The sequence below is a fragment of the Schistocerca piceifrons genome, chromosome 1 (genome assembly GCF_021461385.2).
Source record: "Schistocerca piceifrons isolate TAMUIC-IGC-003096 chromosome 1, iqSchPice1.1, whole genome shotgun sequence".
In the NCBI taxonomy this organism is placed as follows: Eukaryota; Metazoa; Arthropoda; class Insecta; order Orthoptera; family Acrididae; genus Schistocerca; species Schistocerca piceifrons.
The window spans coordinates 791,113,526-791,138,155 of record NC_060138.1 but is presented as its reverse complement, the minus strand read 5'-3'; the positions used below and the strand labels follow the sequence as shown (position 1 = coordinate 791,138,155).

General features: G+C 42.7%; 1 protein-coding gene across 1 annotated transcript in view; it reads left to right on the top strand.

The window, feature by feature from the left end:
* LOC124775106 (protein scabrous) overlaps positions 1-13,066 on the top strand; it is a 203,844-nt gene extending 190,778 nt beyond the window's left edge. Inside the window, exons 7-8 of the mRNA XM_047249935.1 lie at positions 4,229-4,411; positions 10,024-13,066. Of these exons, the coding sequence (XP_047105891.1) occupies positions 4,229-4,411; positions 10,024-10,538 (698 nt within the window). The 3' untranslated portion in view covers positions 10,539-13,066. The remainder of the gene's footprint in view (positions 1-4,228; positions 4,412-10,023) is intronic.
* The last annotated feature ends 11,564 nt before the right edge of the window (positions 13,067-24,630 follow it).

The following is a 24,630-nucleotide window of genomic DNA, read 5'->3' as shown; positions in this document are numbered from 1 at the left end:
AGTTCCTCTGAAAGGGCACGGCCGACTTCCTTCCCCATCCTTCCCTAATCCGATGAGACCGATGACCACGCTGTCTGGTCTCCTTTCCCAAATAACCAACCAACCAACCAAGTAGCAATTACAAAGTGTGGAAAGCAAACAACTTGCAGTAGAAGAAATTTGTTTCACAGTATGGAAGATGAAAAATTGCTCGTAGCTCTTAAGGTATGCATTTTCGACCCTATGTTTGCTGAGACTTTTTTGCTTCTAGTATCGTGTACTTTCAACTGTATGCGTTTAGGCCAATAATTATGATACACCCTGTTTATATACTGCCAAATAATGTCAGAAGTTGTTAATGAAAACAGGTTGTAATAGTATATTATAGCATTTGGCGTCCGACGACAGATTACAGGAAATGCTATATTATTGATCAGATTTCACTTGTCCACAGTCCAAAACATACTGCAGTAGCTTTACCGCTGGAAACACTTCGAGGTATGTTATGAGCATTTCTTTCCATCGTCTACCTAGCCGAATAGCAAGCTGTACCCAGTAGTGTTATAAACTTGAATCTTAGTCTGCAAAACCGCAAAACACAATTTATTTCTGTGTTTGCTGAAGTATTATTTTTGTTATTATCTAATTAGACGCAGGTTACCTTAGCGTCATACCACACTACTTGTAGTAGTCATGTATGTGTTCATCTGGTCGACAGGCGGATGACACCTTACACGCGAAGGGAAAAGTGAAACGTGCGCCAGTTTTGGATTGTGCCTTTCATTTTTTACTTTCAGAGTTGTGGCTTACAGCTTTCACATTGGGAAGTTACTGTGTTGCGTACACAATTTCGTAGGTAAACGTAGCTGACAGATACATTTTAACCACGGCAGTCAAAGGCATGACTCTTTCGCATCAAAGGCATGACTCTTTCGCAACCGAGAAGGTTCCCCTTCGATAATACTGATGTTCTATCGATACTCCGAATCACTTAAAAAAAAAAAAAACGCATTTTCGTGGTTAAACTGGAAACATAAAACTACTGAAGGAAACAAAATGTATTTTCCAACTTAAGTAAATTTTATATAGTAGTTAATAGCGTATTAGAAGATACTCAGTTTCATCGCTATGAGAGGGAACTGCTCGTTATTTTGCCGCACACATCAACATTATAATTCCTAACTAAATGATGAATTTTAATGTTACACCATCTCAGAAATTCATAATGCACGCTGTAATAAAGTGGATGTGACAACTGACAATACTCTTAATTCCATTCGGCTCTATTCCTTTTGTTCACAAACTGCATGAATAGTTAGTTGCCTGGAACTCGTTTCGAAGCGTCGTGGATTCTGCGAAAGCAAACGGGATTCCATCACAGTGTTACTGCCACCCTGAATTGCGCTCCAAAACGCCGGAGTGAGTTTTATACTATTTGCAGTGCAGAGTTCCGTTCTCTATGTAAATGGGCTACCGGTGCTGAGACGGGCGAGTTCTCCCCCTGAATGTTGCCATAGTTACGGTGGCGTATATTTGATTTAAGAGGAGCGAGCACTTGCAGCCGTAAATAACGTCCTCCAAACATTACTGCAAGATGGGAGCGGCGCGCCGCCCGTAGCTGTGCGTTGAGAGTGGGATTCACCTGAGTGCGCCGTTACCACGGAGACATCGCGCAAGAACTTTGCAAACCGAATTCCTGCGTTTGCTTAGCGGAACCATTGCACGGAACTGAAGGACTGTGGTATTATTAATAAAAAGACACTTTTAGTTTTCATGACTCATAATGAGATAGATTGATATATTATTATTAGTAAATGGTAACCTTTAATTTAACTCACTAGGTTTGATAGGAGCTTAAACAGAAAATTTTTTAAAATTGACTTGAATTTTTCCGTTTGTTTGGTCTTTAGGATCAACTTTCATGATGGTAGCTAACTTTGGAAAATTCTGTGGTATATTAGAAATATAAGCTTAGTCATTCGCGATCTTGACGTGGCATCTATCATTACAATGAATAAAAATGTTCTCCTTCCACGAAGATGTTTCAGTTAAGCTAGGTTAAGGTGTGGATCCGAAAGGTATGGCAAGGTCGGGGGCATTGCCATGGGGGTCATGTCATCCGCCGCAAAAAAGCTGAAAACACTGTACGAAACACTGATATAAAAAAGTATTGTGATTATACTAATACATTTTACTTCTTGTACTGATATTATAATTAAAATGATGGGCATTTATGGCGTGCTGAGTGTGGACGAGGTAAGTTACATTTGGGGGAAGGGAGGTGTGTTCTGGGAGGGACAGTAAAAGTCTTTGACCTTCTTACCCTCTTACATAATAAACCTGGATATTTGCCTGGCCAGGTGTGCTTTTGATAAGAGACTGACCAGTTTGTTAGTTTTGTCAAGGGACGATGATACATAACACATAATAGACTCACATGGATAGGTGCGTGAAACTAGTCTTCAGCCTGAAGACCACAACAACAACACAAGAATTGGATGGGCTTCTGTCCCACCGTGACCAAAACTAAATCATCATTTTCAATAAAATTCTTGAGGGTATGAAGCGCCTTGCCATATAAAATTATCCAGTTCTTCGGCCATTGCTGCAAATGGCCGTCCTGACTTTATGGCGTGCACGTTTTTGTTTTCCTTTAATGGAATTTCTGTGTTGTTCACAAATTGCAATTCTTTCCAAACTTTTCACGCTAATTAAGACCATAGAAGCATGGTGTTTTGCGAATGTGCTTCTGATCAGAAAACGATTCTGGTAGTTACAGTCAAGATTTTCTTTAAATCGTGTCTTTTGCGTTCTTTTTGTGATATTTCCGTAGCTACTTTAATCCCCTAACACGCATTTCTTTGTATCTAATCGAGAAGTGAAATTTTGTTAAAAATTTTCGTCTCCTATTTCACACATTTACATGTGGAATTTCGAAAAATGCCCTCTTCAACGACACCTACAGTATAGGATCAAACCCTCACCAGATTTACTAAATTTTATCATGAGCTGTTTGGACTAGGCGATTATGATTTAGTCAGTCTGGAGATTTCCTTATACAGATGTTGAAAAATTCCTCTTTTAAGGGAAGGCTTTTCGTACTATAACGAGTCTGCATTTTATGTCCTCTCTACTTCAGCCATCGTCGGTTATGTTGCTACCCAAATAGCAAAACTCGTACACTATTTACAGTACCTCATTTCATAGTACAATTCCCTAATTTAATTCTACTACTATTTTACTTTCGTTGATGTTCTGTTATAATTCACTTTACTTTCGTTGATGTTCATCCTATAATTCACTATCTAGACACTATGCGTATCATTCGATTGATCTTGAAACGTCCCCTTAGAAAAATTATAAATGACTGTGCTTAAACTGACACACAATATTTTTAGCGCAACGCAATCTGACTTCCAAAACTCCCTACAAAAGAATGGCCCTGACTAACAATAATCTATACCTTTCATGAATGACTTACCTCACAAAAATCTTCGTTACTCAAACTACTGCAATACAGCGTGTGCCAATACTGCCAGCTGAATAAAAGATTCTAACTACTGATAGGCATAGTTAGCAAATGAAAGATTTTGATAAGGAATAAGCAATGTATTTACGTTAATAGTGTTTAAAAGTCATAATATATATATCAGTTCATGATATCCAATTTTACAAATTTACTCTTTCTGGCGCATACACGTCCAGATCGTCCGCTCTTAAAATTCTGCCATCTGTCTCCCCACATCCACCACTGCTGGCGGCTCACCTCCAACTGCACAACGCTACGCGCTGTTAACAGCCAACTGCCCAACACTACAATAGCAAATTCCAACAATGCAAACCAGCCACAGACTGCACACAGCACAGTCAGTGATTTTCATATAGAGCGCTACGTGGCGTTACCGACATAAAAACCTAAACAGCCCACTTACAGTCTTCCAAGTTCTTCTTCGACCCTGACGAAATAACGATTGTCATAGGCAACATTAAAGCATTTATTTTTCCTCTCTGACCTTTAATTCTTGTTTGAAAATTACCTTTACTGCTTGCGCTGTGTGCTGGCTGAACAACACGCGGAGCTGGGGTGCCGGGGATGGCTGTGTACAACGCCGCCTTGCTACTACCTCGGCTACTGCTTACATTGAGAGTGTGTGTCGGTGTCGGTGTATTTACACCCTGTGAAGTGCGCGCAGCCACAGCTGGTTGTCCGCCTGTTTGGCTGACGGCGCGGTGCGTTGTGTGTTCGCAGACTGCTCGGCGGCGGCGGCGGGCGACGCGTCCGGCCTGCAGCTGCTGAGCCCGGACGGGCTATCGCGGCCGCTGCTGGCGTGGTGCGACCGTGGCTGGACCGTCGTGCAGCGCCGCGTCGACGGCTCCGAGGACTTCAACCGCCGCTGGCAAGAGTACGCCGCCGGCTTCGGCTCACCCGCCGGTCAGTAGTCCACTGCCTCTGCTACAACGTAGCGTAGCATCTAATAAAGTAAAATAAGTAAATGTCGTGTGAATAGGGCATCCCGTCGGGTAGACCGTTCGCCGGGTGCAAATCTTTCGATTTGACGCCACTTCGGCGACTCGCGCGTCGATGGGGATGAAATGAGGATGATTAGGATAACACAACACCCAGTCCCTGAGCAGAGAAAATGTCCGACCCAGCCGGGAATCGAACCCGGGCCCTTAGGATTGACATTCTGTCGCGCTGACCACTCAGCTACCGGGGCGGACAGCTCATAAAGTACTGCACTGATGCAGACGCTTTTTATTTATTTTTTTGTTCACTCTCCCGAATTAGCTTCCTCGATAGCAAGACATAAACACTTTTTTTAAGTTCTAAATAATTATTTAAATAAAATATAAAGCCAGGAAATAAACCCAGCTGAAGTTTTATAAAACAATAACAGTGCCAACCCTTACTTATGGAGGTGAATGGTGGACAACAGCAAGACGACAAGAAAGTAGAATACAGGAAATGGGGCCGGCCGCGGTGGCCGTGCGGTTCTAGGCGCTGCAGTCCGGAACCGCGGGACTGCTACGGTCGCAGGTTCGAATCCTGCCTCGGGCATGGATGTGTGTGATGTCCTTAGGTTAGTTAGGTTTAAATAGTTCTAAGTTCTAGGGGACTAATGACCTACGATGTTAAGTCCCATAGTGCTCAGAACCATTTGAACAGGAAATGAGATTCCTAACAAGAGTGGAAGGTTTAAAAATGGTTCAAATGGCTCTGAGCACTATCGGACTTAACTTCTGAGGTCATCAGTCCAGACTGCAGCGCCTAGAACCACTCGGCCACTCCAGCCGGCAGTGGAAGGTTGATTAATTGATTAATTGAGAGGGTTTATGGCAGAGTGGTAGGTTGTAAAGGGAAGATCGATATAGAAATGAACATTTAGGAATATATAAAGGAAAATAGGAGAAAATGATGGGTGGTGAAAGATTTCCGATAAAAGCTCTAAGCCGGCCGGAGTGGCCGTGCGGTTCTAGGCGCTACGGTCGCAGGTTCGAATCCTGCCTCGGGCATGAATGTATGTGATGTCCTTAGGTTAGTTAGATTTAATTAGTTCTAAGTTCTAGGCGACTGATGACCTCAGAAGTTAAGTCGCATAGTGCTCAGAGCCATTTGAACCATTTGAACCAAAAGCTCTAAATTATAAATTTTGTATCCCACCTGGAAGGCGGTGAGTTGGTAGGAACGGGAAAATGTAATACAAGTCGGTACTAATCTCTCGGTACTGCAGACACAGTTAAAGCACCTTTACTAGCGGATAACATATGCAAATATATTACATAACTTGCAAGGTGGTGCGAAGTTGAAGCGGTGTGTCCTGGCTGGTTGCACCTGATCAAATTGGCTGAAGCAGTCGCGCAGCTCGTAGACCTCGACAGCACCGGCTAGAGGGCGCTGTCGTCGGTGTCTCTCGTAGTGCCAACCTAGCAGAGCGGACCTACGTTGTGGCATCGTAGCTATCGATGCCAAAATAAATGCTCCAGAAAAATTTTGGAAATTTGTGGTAAGGTGTTATGGGACCTGCCTAAGCTTATACACCACGTAATCTAACTTAAACTAACTTACAACTTACGCTAAGGACGACACATACACACCCATACCCGAGGGAGGACTCGAACCTCCGACAGGGAAGGGGGGCGGGGGGGGGGGGGGGGGCGTGACAAGACGCCCTAGACCGCCCGGCGACCCAGCGGCGCTCTGGAAGATAGCAGGCAATTGGCCAAACATAGAAAGTGAAGCAGAAGAATAAAAATAAATTTTTAATATAACGCGTTGTTCAATAGGGATAAAAAGTATAACATAATTTCTCTTAGCCCCATGCAGATCCCTCACCCCACAAAGACAGTCCTGGAAATTTGTGCTTGTGAATTTTTAGTAGCTGTGACAACATTTGTAAGATTTATAACGAAAAACACGTACATACAAAAGTAGCTCACATCCTGTCTATGCGCCCCATGTTTTTACTATATGGGGCTAGCAGAAATTATTTTACCCTTCTTGGCCCTTTTTAAAAACGTGTTAAATTAAAAATTTATTTTTACTTAAGTAACAATTACTTTCCACTTTTTAGTCTTCGATGTGTTAAATTTCACAGTAGATAGTGTTCCATAGGGCCTCCAGCATAGTATAAGTCAGCAAGTGACGTATTTTACAAGGGGTGTCCAGACGCTGCCGTGTGTTGTTAATTTTTATTTCTTTCACTTCCACTACAGATCTGTTTCGACTAAACTGCCATTATCGAGCGACCTGCTGTACAGTGTGTGTGGCATTTTCATTATACATTTTTATGTTACAGTGGAACATTGACCAAGGATTGCTACTTATGTGTAAATGTCTAGATGGTCTGAGATTCATATTACATTGTCGGCAAGTATATTTAGCTGTCGTTCTATATTTGCTGAATTACGGTGGTAATTAATTTGTTATGACAGTAATTTGACAGTTCTGTTGCTATAATGTCATATGTTTACAAAGTATAAGCACTGTTATAAAGTTGGCCATGTGTATATCAATGATTGCTGTATGTTCATAATAGTATATGAGTATATATTTATAGCGATCGTGGCACAACTAAATAATATAAACGTCATTGCATAACAGTGTTTGTGTTAGTAAACGCATGATATCATAGCTATATAACTGGATAACAAACTAATTACAACCTTAATTTGTCAAATACAGAATGACAGTCAAAATACAATTGTCACAGAATGTCAGTCTATCTAGAGAACACATACGTAACTAGCAATTCATAATATGTACAACGAGACTGTCATCCACATCGTACTCAATGGATCATGGCAGTTTAACTGAAACGGATCTGTGGTGAAAGTGAAGAAAATAAAAATTAATATCATACAGCAGCGAGTCTCGATACTCCTTATAAATTTCTGCAACTTTGGAGTATGTTGCCAGTTGTCACGGCATTTCATTCACACACTGTGATGCACCTATCATCCATACCATACCAGAACTGTGCAGGAAACCCGGAACATATAGTCTCTTCTGAGAATGCGCCATTTTTATTGCACAATGGTTTTAGTTTGGGATGATATGTGAAACTTTCTTTCTGAAGTTAAGATGGGGATTTTAGTGCTTCAGGCGGTGCACATAGTCTTCATCCCCCCCCCCCCCCTCCTTACGTGAATTCAACGCATATAAATATCGTATAATTGTGGGATCTTCAACTCACGCATCACATTGGCATAAATGTCGGTTATTTCGTCAAAGTGTTGACCCTTCGCGTGAATTTCTGCATTTCGTTTTTTGATTGGCTCGAATTGATAACACCAAGTCTCGTCACAGCTGATGATTTTTTTCCAGAAAAAAATTGGCCATGTTTTTCAATTAAGTCAGGATGCTGCAGGTGTCGACGCGACGTTGTATTTTTTTCGGGGGTCAGGGTGTGCGGAACAAACTTTGTGCACACTTCTACCTTCTTCGAAACATTCTAGATATGGCCTTGAGCACTTCATTTAGGGATGTTACTGCACTGCGATTTATGGAACAACGACGACACGCTAGGGCCGCACGTCCACAACTTAACAGCGCCCGCTCACAACGACTGCTCGAATGCATGTCTATTGTTTACAATCGTTAGTTCAAGCTGTCACCGTAAATACTGCGCTGACGATGCTCATACGCCAGGAACGAAATCAATCTGTGAACGTTTTGGACGGACGGTGTATATTGTGAACAGTAATCGTCCTGCAACGACGTCAATATCACACTCAACATCTACGTTAGCTTCTTTTACATTTTCGCAATCTTTCTTTCTTTTGCTTGTGCCTTTTTCCCGAAATGACGCAGGGTCGGCGTGGTTAATCGGATTTGGCAAGGTTAATTTAAGGGGTGGCCGGATGCCCTTCCTGCCGCCACCCCGCACCCCCCGGGACGGAATCGGTGTATCCCAACTGTCTGTGTCAAGTGTAATCCATGGAGTAGTGCGAATGCTTTCAGATGTCTGCGAGCCGTGTAACTGAGGCAAGGCGTGGCGACCAGCCCGGTATTCACCTAGTGGGATGTGGAACACCGCCTAAAAACCACATCCAGGCTGGCCGGAACACCAGCCTCCATCGTTAAGCCGGCGGGCGGATTCGATCCGGGGCCGGCGCGCCTACCCGAGTCCAGGAAGCAGCGCATTAGCGCTCTCGCCTAACCCGTAGGGTTTTTACATTTTCGCAATGTTTCTCCTATTATTTCCTTTGCGTTATGGAATCCTACAGTTTTGATGGCACATGTACGTAAGAGCCAACAGCCTTGCCGCAGTGGTAACACCTGTCCCCGTCAGAATACCGAAGTTAATCGCTGTCAGACTTTCATAGCAGTGGGATGTGTGGCCGTCCGGGTCGGCCGAGAACGCTTGGCAAGTGGGGTGCACTCAGTCCTCGTGAGGCCATCGGAGGAGCTAATTGTTTAAGAAGTAGTGGCTCTGGTCAATGAGAACTGACAACGGCAGGGAGAGCGGTGTGCTGAACACGTGCCCTTCCATATCCGCATCCAGTGACGACGATCGGCTTAGGATGTCATGGGGGTCGATCGGTACCGTTGGACCTTCCAAAGCCTCTTCGGATGGAGCTCAGTTCAAACACATAACGCTGAAAGCGCTGAGAATGTACATGCAGACAGGTGCGACCGCCCAAAAACAAGTGAAAAAGAAGAAGACCGCGTTATAGCCTCGTGGTCAACACAATGAAGACGAAACGGATGCGCGCAGCAGCTGTGTGCTCTCGCTTATCTGAACAGTTGGCAGGTGAAATGTCCGCACGCGTGGGAGGTGTGTGGGCGCTCGCATAATTAGGACTGCTACTGTTGCCGGCGGCGGCTCTCTTTTGTGTCTCCACACCAGCGGCAGCAGCAGCAGCCGCCGCTTTCAGGCCACTCAATGGCGCGCGCCGCAGCCCTCGTCTGTGCTTGCGCCGCCGCCGGCTGCAATCGCGGATATTGGACAGCGCCAGCCCCTAGCGCCCGCGGCCGTTTTTGTCCCGAAATGTCACCTTTTCAGTCGCCAACGAACGCCATCTACCCACACAAACGGCGAAAATTACGTTTCTCGCACTGACCTTTCTTTATCTGTGAATGTGTTACTATTTATGGAAGCTGTCATTCACATTTTGGAAATATGAATCGAGGCACCTCTATTTCAACAGACACAATGCAGTCATACGTGAGCAAAACCACTTGCTAAGTGGCGGCAATCGTAGAATTTAATGAACTCCAGGAAAAGGACTGTCTGGAAAAAAGCATTCTGTGGCGGTGAAACGGAGACGAGGGAGGGGGTGAATGACGAGTTCAGAGAAAATTAGAAGCATCCGATGCTATACTACGTCTGTGGAATAGTGCTCACAAGAGAACGAATCGGTAGATGCGGTGTAGTCTACGACATCCAGCAGTTAGACGACAATGAGGTAGGCAATCGAGAGAAAAATCGTAGAGACAGAGTATGTGAATAATATTAGCAAGGTCTTTCGTGTACTAGGAGTGCAAAGATTAAGTGAATGTCACAAGGCAGAGAGTCTGAAAGTGCTCTGTGTGTGTTGCAGGCGAGTTCTGGCTGGGGAACGAAGCGCTGCACCGGCTGACGGCGGCCAACTGCTCCAGCCTCCGCGTCGACCTACGCGACATCTACGGAAAGCGCTGGCACGCCGAGTACGGCGAGTTCCACGTGGGGCCGGCGTCGGACGGCTACCGCCTGCACGTGGCCAACTACCGCGGCAACGCCAGCGACGCGCTCGAGTACCAGCAGCGCATGCAGTTCTCCGCCATCGACCGCGACCTCGACATCAGCAACACGCACTGCGCCGCCAACTACGAGGGCGGCTGGTGGTTCTCGCACTGCCAGCACGCCAACCTCAACGGCCGCTACAACCTCGGCCTCACGTGGTTCGATGCGAGCCGCAACGAGTGGATCGCCGTCGCCTGGTCCGAGATGCGCGTGCGCACCAGGGAGGGGTGCCACGCAGGCGCAGACGTAGACGCCACCGCAGCGCCTCTGGCCTTGGAGGACGACGCGGGAGAGGACTCGCAGTCGCCACCACCGACCGCTGCTGCTGCGTGATCCTGAGGGGCACTGGCGAACAGCGACTGATGGGCTGGGCAAGCGACAAGTGATTGCTCTCTCTTCATGTATGGATGTGCGCCTACGGTATACCTCACACTTACCCTCGGAGGAGTCGTTAGTGAAACCCGACCCTAATGTATCTCACTGTTATAGCCTTCCCGAGATGATGCGAGTCACAACAGCGAGCCCAGCACCGATGTCTTGAAGGAGAATGAGAGGCTGAAAGTGTTGGTGCCCTGATTGACCACTAAGATGCCGTACCTTTTGTGGCTAAAACTGGTTACCTTTTACGTGGTTTCAGATGACAGCTGTCCTGAAAGACAAAATGACGAATACTTGGAATGGAAGTCGACTGTTGCTCCCAATAATTTTGAATGAAATCCCACATAGTGTCTGCCATTGCCAGAGAGTCATTGAGTATGTTGTATGCTTCTTCATGTGTTTGTGTGTGTGTGTTGGTAGGGGGGGGGGGGTGAAGGTGGACAGTGCACAGACATCTTGTCATCAACTCTGTGTGCTGGTGGAATACTGATAGTCAAGTAGACCTTAACAACATTTGTACAGTGTATATTTCTGAAGTTTACTCTTATATTGCCACGTGTGCAGTCGGCACATATTTACCAAAGAAAGAGTTTCTGCACAGAATGGACATAAATCCAAACAACTGAAACTTATGTTTTCATTGTAAACAACAGATACATGTTGCAATGTGCCCATTCCTCTTAGCAAAAGCTACACTTTGCAGATTCTTCAACAGTCACATTCACACGCCCACATCTTCAATTACTGAGAAGAAGTGGAAACCAGAAATTACTTTTATTCTGTGAAATATTTTAGTGTTACCATATTATTCATTTCAAATATACTCTTCTTGCATATTTCTGTAGTACTCCAGTAATTTAATATGGAGACACATTACAAAGATTTCTCTATCCTATTGTTTTTGATCAAACACTTTCCCAATCAGTTCAACTCTAGAATTCAGTATCCTTGGTGTCATATGAGAGACTGTAATTTATTAATCAATTTTATATGTGCTGTCAATTTTTTTATTTGTATTTATGTTTATTTTCTAGTCCTAGACTGAAATATATTGCTTTCTTAAATGTGTTGGATTGGGAAAATCCCACCGATAATGGGACCAACCCCAAGAAACGTTAGCAGTGCATCAGTGTGGTAAACACTGCATCACTATTCCACTACAGGAATTGCCATCAATTGTTTGTGTTGAGAGTTTTACACACTTTTAACTATTTTTGATGTGTTCATGTTTGTAAACCATCCACTATTTTAGTGACTCAAAAATCTTGGACCAGTAACTATATTATATCTGTATGGCATTTTTATCCTTCATCAGAGATTCGGTTGGACACACTATGATCTCACAGTTTGATTATATGCAGTGCAGTTCCTTTATTTATATCTTTGTTTAAGTTAAGTAGTTAACCCATCTGTGTGAATATGCACCATAATATTATGTGTTAGTTGTAGATTAAAATGCCTGCCTGTTGCCAAAGATAGTTATGAGAGAAAATCTTCTTAGTAACAATAACAAAAATATTACTACCACAATTTATGTGTCTGTAAATCTACTGTAATAAAAGACAAGCTGACTGTTTAAATATGTTGTAAATTATATTAGTGAAATACATGGGCATTATATCCAAAGAGAACTGTAATTTGCCACAGAAAAGTGGCAGCAGATGTGTCAGGGTACCGTTCTGGTATTATAATCTGATATTACATCTAGGTCCAAAGTATATTACAAATTGCTCTGTGAATATAAAGAGAATGAAAACCCACTTCATGCAAAATGTACTATTGAAGTGTTGAGTATCTTATTACTGTTCAATAAATTAATGCTGAGAGCATCAGATAATTTTAGAATTAAGGCTGTGAGCAAAAGATGTTTAAATGTGAGAGCTTGTTTCATGAAAAGCATTTAGGTTTAGTGTTGCTAGAGGATGAATGTTTTGCAAACCCATCATTTGTACTGATGGCTGTGTGCTGCAAAGGAATTTATTATTGTTAGATAGATTCTGTCTAAATGATAAGATGACAAAAATAATCAGCATATAATGATCTGCTAATGTGAATATATGTGTATACTATTATATATGCAGACTTAATGGAAAGAAAATTTTAAAAAAAGTTGTGGCAGTTGGTGAGAATTATCTTGGTATCTTGTATTTAAAATTGTTGTATGAGTGTGCTGTAGTCATTTATTTGATCAGGAGGAGCAAATTGTATCCTCCTTGATTACTGGGTCACAATGAGCTTCATTGCCAGAGCTCTACTGAATGACCATAGTCAATATTTTGGTGTAAATATCCAGAACATTAGGAATAGTCACACATAGGTAATCATTGTATGTTAGAATGTTTGTATGTGTAAATACTGTTTGTTACAAGTGCTTTACATACAAATATGATAATCTGTTCAACAGTAATACAACAATTACTGAGACCTGTATATAATTGTATGAAATTATCACACAGTTTAATATTAAAAACATGAAATATGCATATGAGTTGTGTGAAATTTATTTAAAAGTCTTTGCCTTTATCCCTTCCAATAATATGATGACAAAAAACAATGAAATAATGTTGCTTTTGCTTCTATAAGCATTCACTCTTGTCTTGTACATGTCATATGGTAGCCCAAACATGTTATGAAGGAAATACACTATTTGCTTCTAATGATACTAATATGTAAAAACACTGTTATGCAAAACACTATTTTTTCATATAGACCCAAACTTGTTTCAGCACCTTTGTGCCATTATCAGTGGGATTTCTTTATTCAAATCTGTGAAGTGTGAACATGTTTTAAGCATTAACTGATCTGAAACTTCCTGCCAGATTAAAACTGTGTGCCAGACTGAGATTTGAACTGGGTACTAGCAGAAGTAAAGCTGTGAGGATGGGGCATGAGTCATTCTTGGGTAGCTCAGTTGGTATAGCACTTGCCTGCAAAAGGCAAAGGTCCCGAGTTCGAGACTCGATCTGACACACAGTTTTAATCCGCCAGGAAGTTTCATAGCAGTGCACACTCCACTGCAAACTGAAGATCTCATTCTGCAATAACTGATCTATGAAAATAACCCACTGAAGGTGCTGAAACACATTTTGGTCTTTATGACAAAACAGCATTTCACATAACAGGACCATTTTATAACCCAAAATTGCTTCTGCAAACAAAGCAAATGATAGACATAACTCCTTTTAATTTTGCACAAACAGATATGTTGATGAATATTTACCTTACTACATATGGAACAAAATAAAAAGACATGAAGAGGAGGTGCTACTGATCAGCCTACGAAGTCAATCATATAGTAAGAGTGAATCCAATCTTTGAGACTGTTGGAAATAAAGGATTAGTCACATTCCCTGAAAATGAACTTCAAGGTGTTGCATTTAGCAATAAATTCTGTTATACTTGGTGCCATTAATTCTCATTATCATTTGTTATTTTTCTTTATTTGATGGGTTCCAGTCAAGGCTCTGTTTATATTCACCTGATGTACTATTCAACTCTTATGAGCAGTTCAGTGAATGTACATAGTAGTGTGTGAATCCTGAGATTTGTCGAAACAATTCAGCAACTCTATGGTCAATCCTGGCTTCTTCTCTTTAGTTATTCAACACAATGATGTTATGTCAATAAACAGGGGAATTTTAAGTACATAGTTTGCTATAAAATCGTCGTTGACATCTTGCTACATAAGATCAAATTGAGAGGTAGATGTTCTGGAAAGACCACTCTCTCTTTCCATCTACTAGCAAAGAAAAGTTCTGGAGAACATCAAAAGAAAGAGAAAGAAAGAGAGAGAGAGAGAGAAAGAGTGGAACCTCTTCGAAATGTTGTGCTCAAATTTATACACATGATGATTTTATTGTATTAATGCTCTGCAAAAATATTCATAGACACTATTTGTTGTTTGTGGTTTAGCTTCTATATTCAACCTCTGCCCTCTTGGAATAATTCCTTAGCAAGATGATTTTACACTGGATGGGAGTTAACTCCAAGAAAATTGAGCAGGTGTTACCTATAGTCACTCACAGGAATGTACCAGTGGGAGTAAATCAGTAGGGAAGGAATCAAAGTGAATCTAAAAGAAGAAAAACCGAGTTTTGCATTACATGTATCCTTAGTTTCAGTTGCAGGTGTGTAGAGCTTTTGTCGTTTCGCAGAACTGTTGCAGTTGTCTTGTGGCAGTCTTGTGCACATTAGAGGACAGAATGGCATAAGCAGAGCTCATGGTAAAGACAAATGTATGTCTCAATGATCAATACCAATTACACTGCTGATCTTTGTTTCAAATATACAATTCAGCCTTCTGGAGGACTGCTGTGTAAGGAGAGGGAGTTTGTGGAGAGTGTGGAGACTAATGCAATAATTTCAGATTCTCAGAAACAGGTTTTATAATGAACAAGAAACTAACTCATTGTATAGGAAAAGGCCGTGCACTTGTGCCCTACTGTGGCTAAGTTATGGGAGGTTGTGCTTAAATCAGCAGCACCAGAATTTACAAATGGTAACCACAGTTTCAGTGTCATACATGGAAACAGGAAACATTAGGAAGAATAGCAACTGAGTTCTGTTATTTACGTATACAAATGTGCCAGCAGCCAAGGTCCGGGCTCATGTTTATGGGGAGCATTTAATTTTCGCGTGGTTTGTCTGTGTAAATGCAGGGCAGATTTCTTTGTAAAAGACAGAGCCTCTTTACTCCTCCCTTGCATGTACAGCCTGACCTTCGGTTCACTGTCTCACGATTTTGTGTTTTGGTCGATGGTACACTAAACTGTAGTTTTCAAATTTTATCAACGTCAGTAGAAGCTTTGTATGTGCTATAAACGTGCTATATTTAGCTTATATTTATTTTCGCATAAGAGGGCCCCACTGTGGAATAGAGACAACGTGATAATTTATTCACCAGAACAACTGAAAGTCTCTTAACAAATTATTCAGCAGATATTTGGCTACAAACGTTATAGGAACACAGTTAGCAACGAAATTAGAGTGCTTAGAAACAAAAACGTACTCTGAGATTGTAGGGTGACATACACCACCAGGGATTCAGCCTTAGGAGTTGGGAAGACTTTCTTTCTCGCACTGCTTGGGTTCGTACATTAGCAATATCATTTCATCAGGCAAGGTGAGTAGTTACATTATGTGACATGGCTGACAATGCAAAGCTGAGGTAGCGAAGGATCTCCTACCCGTGTACAATCCTGGATGCTGTAAAACTGTTATAAAAGAAAGTTGTTCATTTTAAACACGGGAAACATTTGTTCTTGTACTGCTTGCGATGGATTTACAGCGCCACACAACACGTATTTTAATACAGTGGAGAAAAATTTGCAGAAATTATATACTTTGCTGCTGTCTGTTACTATACCTCTCCCGACGGGGGTGGGGGGATAGGTAATAGCAAGTTAAGTGGTGAGTTACTGTGGATAACAGTACCTGTTAACTTTCCACTCCCACGACACCTTTTCATTTCTTTAAAATACCTATATTTCTAAAAGACAGATTCCGTCCTCGTACAAAACAGCAAATACCTCCTGTGTAAAAATTCCTTGCGTTTATCTATGTTCTGTGCAAAACGCAAAATTTTCCTTCAAGATTTTCTCCGGTTCCGCTGCGGATCTCTGCAGGCATCTGTTATCAACTGCTCTTCTGCGCCGTTCCTCGTATCGTTCTTAAGGCCCGACCCCATTACATAGTAACGGCATCTTTCGGCAACCTATGCCCCTGCAGATACATATCAAAGAAAAAATAATAATTTGGGAATCTAATAATATTTTAGGATATTCACTCGTTTTGGGAATCTTATAATATTTTAGGATATTCGATCGTAAAACAACCACATTACGTTACAAAATACGCTGGAGGAAAGAGAAAGAAACCAAAAATTTAGGTTCCTAATTGTCAATTTATATCGCTACGCACAGCGGATGGGAATAATAACTTAGAAGAATCAAATGGGTTGGAAAGCTGCATGGACACGTTTTAAAGGCTGTAAACTCCCCATTACATTTGTTTCTACGTGAAATTTAGCTCAACTTTACCTCCCATTCTGTAATAGTCTACGTATTACCAAAATTATGTCACGAGAAACTGTCATTCAACTTAAACTCGTATGCTAACCTCTGACTACACACAACCTAATTTGAGCTGAACTGTAACTCATCTGAATTCAACTTGTATTTATATTAAATGTGCAACTGAAGTGAAACATTTATCGCGCCCCAATCAAAATTTCCACCTATGTCGCTTCTTAACAACGTTGTTGTAGATTTCTCGTAAGCGTAACAGCAAACAGAAAGCAGGCAGCGGTAAAGCTGCATTTCTGTATCCAAACATATATTCAAACTGTTGCATGTGGTAATGCGTAATGACAAACACTGGGTTGTGGAGAGTAGCTATTCCTACGAAGTAATATTCCAAGAGAACGTTTTTTGGATGAAGTATGTATTCAAAAAGGCAGAGTAAAACTTCGAGTGATCTTCACACACAACATTGGCCTGAACAATACTATGGTTGACATAGTGAACAATGATTTATGAAGGGCACAATCTTAATAGAGAATTTCTATAAAAACCAAACAGTTTAACCAATTAATATGTTAATGCTTGACTCAGGGAAGTGGGGTGGTCTTTCTCTCAGCTCTGAACAAGCTAACTAGCTGACAATAATTATTCTGACAAACTACGTGCGCAGTGTGTAACGCGTCGACTGGCGGGACTCTCAAGATCTAACTCAAAACGACAAAGGATCGTACTGTACCAACGTCGCGATGCCGCTGATGTATGGCTTCCTGCCACGCAAAATTGCTTGAGCGAACCAATCGACCACTACAGCAACAATTAGGTATAGGTTTTGTATTGACACTCGATGTTACGACTGTGGATCGCTATCCGATCGCAGAATATTCCAGTAGTAGTCGAGCGCCTGGCAAACAGTTGAAGCCTAGCTTCTACAGTAGTTGCACTCTTAGACAGTAAATTGAGCACAGATCAACCCTTTAGTGAATAGCAACTGCAAGGATAATAAAAACTGACGAGACTGCAGATTCAAATGCTAGATAATAACATACGGCATTTTCACTATACGCAAAATTCGAGGTCGTACATACACCGAAAATCCAAATGACAACGACAATCGCTATCTGTCAGCAATGACGAGACTAGCAGAATACAGCGACAACACACGTTACCTCCCTGTCCTCCAAAACAAGACACCGATATTATTTCAGTACGATATCTGTTTATATTATGTCAAGCTAAATCGTAAATCCAGTTTTCAATTGTCGAAGCAACTTCCTTCCAACGCAGAACAAAACTATCTCTGGAACCGCCACGTAATCTTTTAGTAACTTTTAACATTCATCTCAGATATGAACTGAGTGCAAAGACCGATTCCTATTAAACTCCTATTTTGGCAACGTTTATACCGGAATAAAGATAACTGTAGCGATAATTCTTTTTCTTTATGTGTAGTCTAACGTTGCTACGTTAATAATGATACGTAATGTATTCTACAGATTAACCACTATACCTTTGTGAGTACGATCGTTGACTTTTCGTAACAACTTCAAATAACTTCAATTCTGATTTTCACTCATTTAGAACTTTTCTTACGTAAATGTAATCTTTTTAGCTTTTATTAGTATCGGACTCGTGTAGTTTGCGTGTATCAACGTAATTAAGTGATTTTCACAGAAACCAAAACTTCCTAATACCAACTCGAGATCACGTTACGCAAGAAGCTGGTAATATTCCTGAAACTTAAATCTTTGCTTTCGTCGTTTCGTAAGAGTTTCTAATGATCCACTTTTACGTAACAGTAGTGTTTTCAGAGATTATTCATCACTCAGTTTCAACCAAAATGAGTTTCCCTTGCAGTTTGAATTTAAATATCCTTAAAACACGTCACTTTTAGAGTGACACTTAGACTTGCAATTACAACACAATGAAAAGTATGCGGTATGCAGATATAATAGCTAAGTCTCAAGATAAAATTAAAACCATATGGTCAGTCGTAACGGAAGGGGCTGGTCTGCAGAGACGGGTCGAGGATATAGAATCAGTGCGTAGTGGGAATGTCCGTGTTACTGATAAGTCGCATATATGTACAGTATATTTAATAATCACTTTCTGAATATAGCAGGTGAATTAAATAGAAACCTAGTCCCAACAGGGAATCACATAGCGCTCTTAGAAAAATGTGTTCCGAGACTGTTACCTGAAATGCTCCTCCATGATGCTGACAAGAGGAAGATTGGGTTAGTAATTAAATCACTAAAGACCAAGAACTCTCATGGATATGACGGGGTATCTAGCAGAATACTGAAGTATTGTTCTATGTATGGTAGCCCAGTACTTAGCCATATCCGTAACTTTTCATTTAGGAGTGGTCGGTTTCCTGACCGATTAAAGTACTCGATAGTGAAGCCACTTTATAAAAAGGGACACAGGGATAATGTTGACAATTTTAGACCTACTTCTATGCCATCGGTGTTTGCTAAAGTTATCGAGAAGGTTGTATATACAAGGTTACTGGAGCATTTAAATTCACATAATTTGCTGTCAAATGTACAGTTTGGTTTTAGAAATGGTTTAACAACTGAAAATGCTATATTCTCTTTTCTCTGTGAGGTTTTGGACGGATTAAATAAAAGGTTGCGAACGCTAGGTGTTTTCTTTGATTTAACGAAGGTTTTTGACTGTGTTGACCACAAAATATTATTGCAGAAGTTCGACCATTATGGAGTAAGGGGAGTAGCTTACAACTGGTTCGCCTCTTACTTTAGGAACAGAAAGCAGAAGGTAATTCTCCGCAATATTGAGAGTGGTAGTGATGTTAAGTCCCAATGGGGCACTGTTAAGTGGGGCGTTCCCCAAGGGTCGGTGCTGGAGGCACTGCTGTTTCTTATTTATGTAAATGATATGCCTTCTAATATTACAGGTGATTCAAAAATATTTCTGTTTGCTGATGACACCAGCTTCGTAGTGAAGGATCTTATGTGTAATATTGAAACAGTATCAAATAATGTAGTTCATAAAATAAGTTCATGGCTTGTGGAAAGTAATTTGATGCTAAATCACAGTAAGACTCAGTTTTTACAGTTTCTAACTCACAGTTCAACAAGAACCGATATTTTGATCAGACAGAATGGGCATATTATAGGCGAGACTGAACAGTTCAAGTTCCTAGGCGTTCGGATAGATAGTAAGCTGTTGTGGAAAGCCCATGTCCAGGATCTTGTTCAGAAACTAAATGCTGCTTTATTTACCATTAGATCAGTATCTGAAATAAGTGACAGTTCAACACGAAAAGTAGTCTACTTCGCATATTTTCATACGCTTATGTCGTATGGTATTATTTTTTGGGCTAATTCTTCCGATTCAAAAAGGGTATTTTTGGCTCAAAAACGGGCTGTTCGAGCTATATGTGGTGTAAGTTCGAGAACCTCTTATCGACCCCTATTCACTAGTCTGGGAATTCTGACATCGCCCTCGCAGTATATATTTTCTTTAATGTCGTTTGTTATTAGCAATATTAGCCTATTCCCAAGAGTTAGCAGCTTTCACTCAGTTAATAATAGGCACAAATCAAATCTGCATGTGGAATGCACTTCCTTGACTCTTGTGCAGAAAGGAGTGCAGTATTCTGCTGCATCCATTTTCAATAAGCTACCACAAGAACTCAAAAATCTTAGCAGTAGCCCAAACTCTTTTAAGTCTAAACTGAAGAGTTTCCTCATGGCTCACTCCTTCTATTCTGTCGTGGAGCTCCTGGAAGAGCTAAAAAATTAAGCTAATTCCGGTGTGACATTGTTGATTTTCTTTATTTAAACTTACGACTTGTCGCCTGAATATGTTTTTTATATTTCATTTTATCTGTTTCTACTATCGCGTTATAATTTCATGTATTGACTCGTTCCATGACCATGGAGACTTCTCCTTAATTTGGTCCCACGGAACAATAAATAAATAAATAAATAAAAATACATACACGCAACAGCTACTAAGTAACCACACGTAAAGATTTCTTTTGACACAATAAAACTTGTCTTTATTTGGGCTAGGTATCTCAATACAAGTTCAGATTTAGTAAGTGATCGAGTACCAGCAAAGACTACACACTCCCCCCCCCCCCCCACAAACACACACACGCACACAGAAACGGAAATTCAAGAACAAACAAAAATGTTAAAAAAAAAAACCTAGGCGCCACCGCTTCTTTTGCTTTAACCTTAATTACCAATTCAAACAAAAGTCAGCCTCTACAGGCGTTAGCACAACGAGACCCGCCAAAGTTCCCTAAATTAAATCAGGCCACTCGTCACTTCTACTAACCAAGTTTTCTGTTTAGTTACGTGTTGCTTGTAAATGGTTTCTTTCTATTTCCGTCGCTTACCAACTCAACCTACTGGTGCGATCTCTCATATCAAGGTAAAACGGTTCGAATATATATGAGCCAAGTCTAGATTCGCTGTACGATCGTGGCATCCAAACAAAAACCAAAAATGTGCTTCAGGCTTTCCCTTCTCGATACACACCAGTCACTACCAAACCACTCCCAAAAACAGCCAGCAACCCAATTACCTGTGGGCGAGCCGCAACCACTAATCATACAACACGGACAGGGTATCGGGTTCTACCGATTTCCTAAAAATCATCAAATGCAGATCTCTCTCTCTCTAACACGGCTCACGCTGTATCTATCACAGCAAAATAACCACTCCTGAACTGTCCACAGAACGACAGCTAATTGACCGCCCAAAAACGCAATTTCGCCTAATCATTGTCTAATCCACGACTACTTCAAAATCCCGGAACCTACATATATTCCGTAGAATGGCCTTGGAAGGAAAAGTACAGTCGCAGCTACGTCTTCAACAGGGCCATAAACGACAAAGTTGTCACACTGTCTCCGTAAACTGCACACAATACTACAACTGCTTCACCAGCCGTACTCCTTCACCTCTCCCAAGCCTTAAACACCAATTACGGTACCTCTACACAACACGCAGTGGGTCGTCACTATATCCGACCTAGACCTACCTCGAGATTTAAATTTATCGGTAAGAGGTCCACTGGGGAACTAACTATTTTTCTGATGTCATACAATGGGAACCATTTACATGAGCAAAGCTCAGCGCCACGCCAACTTTTGACAGTTAAATTATTATTCCTCTTGGCCTTCGCGTTACGTCGATAGCGGCAGGCTGCGTCGCGTCGCTGACGAAGCGTCTCTGGAATCAGCGATGGCGAGTTGTTACATCGCTGAAGCCACGCGCGTTCACCGCGTCTGCAGTGCGGTCGGAACATCTAGAACATGTTTTATCGCCTTTTAATACATCAAAAAAATATGATTACTGCATTCATCAGGTGTTATTGGCCGTTTACCAGATCGGATTCTCAGTAATTGTAAAGGCGAACGAAATCCATGCTTTTGACACAGCACAAGTGCTACAGTTTTCCTCAAACTTATTCTCTTCAAAAGTAATGACATTATTTGAAATATACAGGGTGTTACAGAAAGGTACGGCCAAACTTTCAGGAAACATTCCTCACCCACAAATAAAGAAAATATGTTATGTGGACATGTGTCCGGAAACGCTTACTTTCCATGTTAGAGCTCATTTTATTACTTCTTTTCAAATCACATTAATCATGGAATGGAAACACACAGCAACAGAACGTACCAGCGTGACTTCAAACACTTTGTTACAGGAAATGTTCAAAATGTCCTCCGTTAGCGAGAATACATGCATCCACCCTCCGTCGCATGGAATCCCTGATGCGCTGATGCAGCCCTGGAGACTGGCGCATTGTATCATAGGCGTCCACAATACGAGCACGAAGAGTCTCTACATTTGGTACGGGGTTGCGTAGACAAGAGCTTTCAAATGCCCCCATAAATGAAAGTCAAGAGGGTTGAGGTCAGGAGAGCGTGGAGGCCATGGAATCGGCCCGCCTCTACCAATCCATCGGTCACCGAATCTGTTGTTGAGAAGCGTAGGAACATTTCGACTGAAATGTGCAGGAGCTCCATCGTGCATGAACCACATGTTGCGTCGTACTTGTAAAGGCACATGTTCTAGCAGCACAGGTAGAGTATCCCGTATGAAATCATGATAACGTGCTCCATTGAGCGTAGGTGGAAGAACATGGGGCCCAATCAAGACATCACCAACAATGCCTGCCCAAACGTTCACAGAAAATCTGTGTTGATAATGTGATTGCACAACTGCGTGCGGATTCTCGTCAGCCCACACATGTTGAATGTGAAAATTTACAATTTGATCACGTTGGAATGAAGCCTCATCCGTAAAGAGAACTGTGGTGTCACCGCCAGACACCACACTTGCTAGGTGGTAGTTTAAATCGGCCGCGGTCCATGTAGTACATGACGGACCCGCGTGTCGCCACTGTGATCGCAGACCTAGCGCCACCACTAAGGCAGGTCTCGTGATACGAGAGTGGACTCGACCCCAGTTGTACGAGAACCAAGCTACCGCCCAGTTGTACGCGAACCTAGCTATCGCCCAGTTGTACGAAGCCTTTCTCTCTCATTAGCCGAGAGACAGAATAGCCATCAGAAGTTAATGGCTACGAACTAACAAGGAGCCATTTGTAGCAGTGCCTATAGCTTCGAGTATTCAAGAGAGATGTATTCCAAGGAATCAATAAAAGTTAAGTAAAAAGCATCTACATACTTTTCTTCGTATTCATTTATAAGTTCTCATGTTCCAGACTTCACGCCCGTCTGCTTATTGCCGTTCGTGCACTATCGGCCACAGCGTTAGTTTAGCATTCCTTTTCAGCAATCCACATCACGGTGTCGGTCCAGCTACCGACACTACAATTATTGGCGACGAGGATGGGATGCTCGATGGTTGGTTCTGGTCGACGCCTTCAGTAATTTTCCTTTTGTTGTCCGGATGTCTTCCACGACGTCCTCCGCCACCATCCAAGCGTTGTCTGCTATCTTTTGCATTGAAGGTCTTCCGCAGACTATTGTTTCCGACAATGGCCCACAATTCATGTCCGCAGAATTTCAGTCTTTCTGCCAGGCCAATGGTATTCAACATCTGACATCCGCGCCGTTTTCGCCTCAGTCCAACGGTGCCGCTGAACGTTTGGTCCGGACTTTCAAGTCACAGATGTTGAAATTGAAAGAGTCGCATTCTCGGGAGGACGCATTGTTGCTCTTTTTGTCTTCGTATCGCTCTCAGCCCCGAGATGGTCGTTCGCCGGCTGAGTTGCTCCACGGTCGTCCTCATCGCACCTTGATGTCTTTGCTGCATCCGCCGCATCAGGTTCCTGTGCAGCGGCAGACTCCTGCTTTTGCTCCAGGCGACGTTGTATTTTATCGCAACTATCGTGGTTCGCGGCGTTGGCTCGCAGGGCGCATTCTTCGCTGCCTCGGCCGCGCGATGTATTTGGTTTTGGGGGCCTCTGGTGAGGTGCGTCGGCATCTCAATCAGCTGCGCCTCTGTCGTCGCTCGGGTTCTGCCGCTCCCCGTCTGCTTTCAGCGACGGTGCCGTCCGGTCAGCGCCCTGGGGACCCATCTACTGGCTCGCCTCATCCCCAGGTGTTACCGACGATGCCTTCCGTTTTGCCCCATGGCGACGCGCCGCCGCCGCTGCAGCAGCAGCAGCAGCCGCCGCCGCCGCCGCCGCCGCCGCTTGTTCTCCCGCCGCCGGCGCCCGCATTCGACGCTTCGTTGCAGCCGCCAAGCGCCTCCCAGGGTCACGCGCCGCCGATCGCTTCCCGTGACCAGCTGTCCTCCGCCATGGAACGCCCGCCCGCTCCGGACCACATGACGTCATCGCGCGTCGGCTACCCCGACGCCATGGACGTCGACCCTTCACTACCTCCTGTCTCTTTACGGGCGCATACACCGCATGTTGACGTGCACCCTGGACTAGTTTTGCAGGCGTTTCCTAGCTCCCCTCGGACCGGATGGCCGGGTGCGGGTGGCACAGCCTCGCCTGTTGTTAGGCTCCCCACCTCATCGCATACGTCAACATGTGGTCCTCCCCACGGCGGGCGGAAGCCTTAT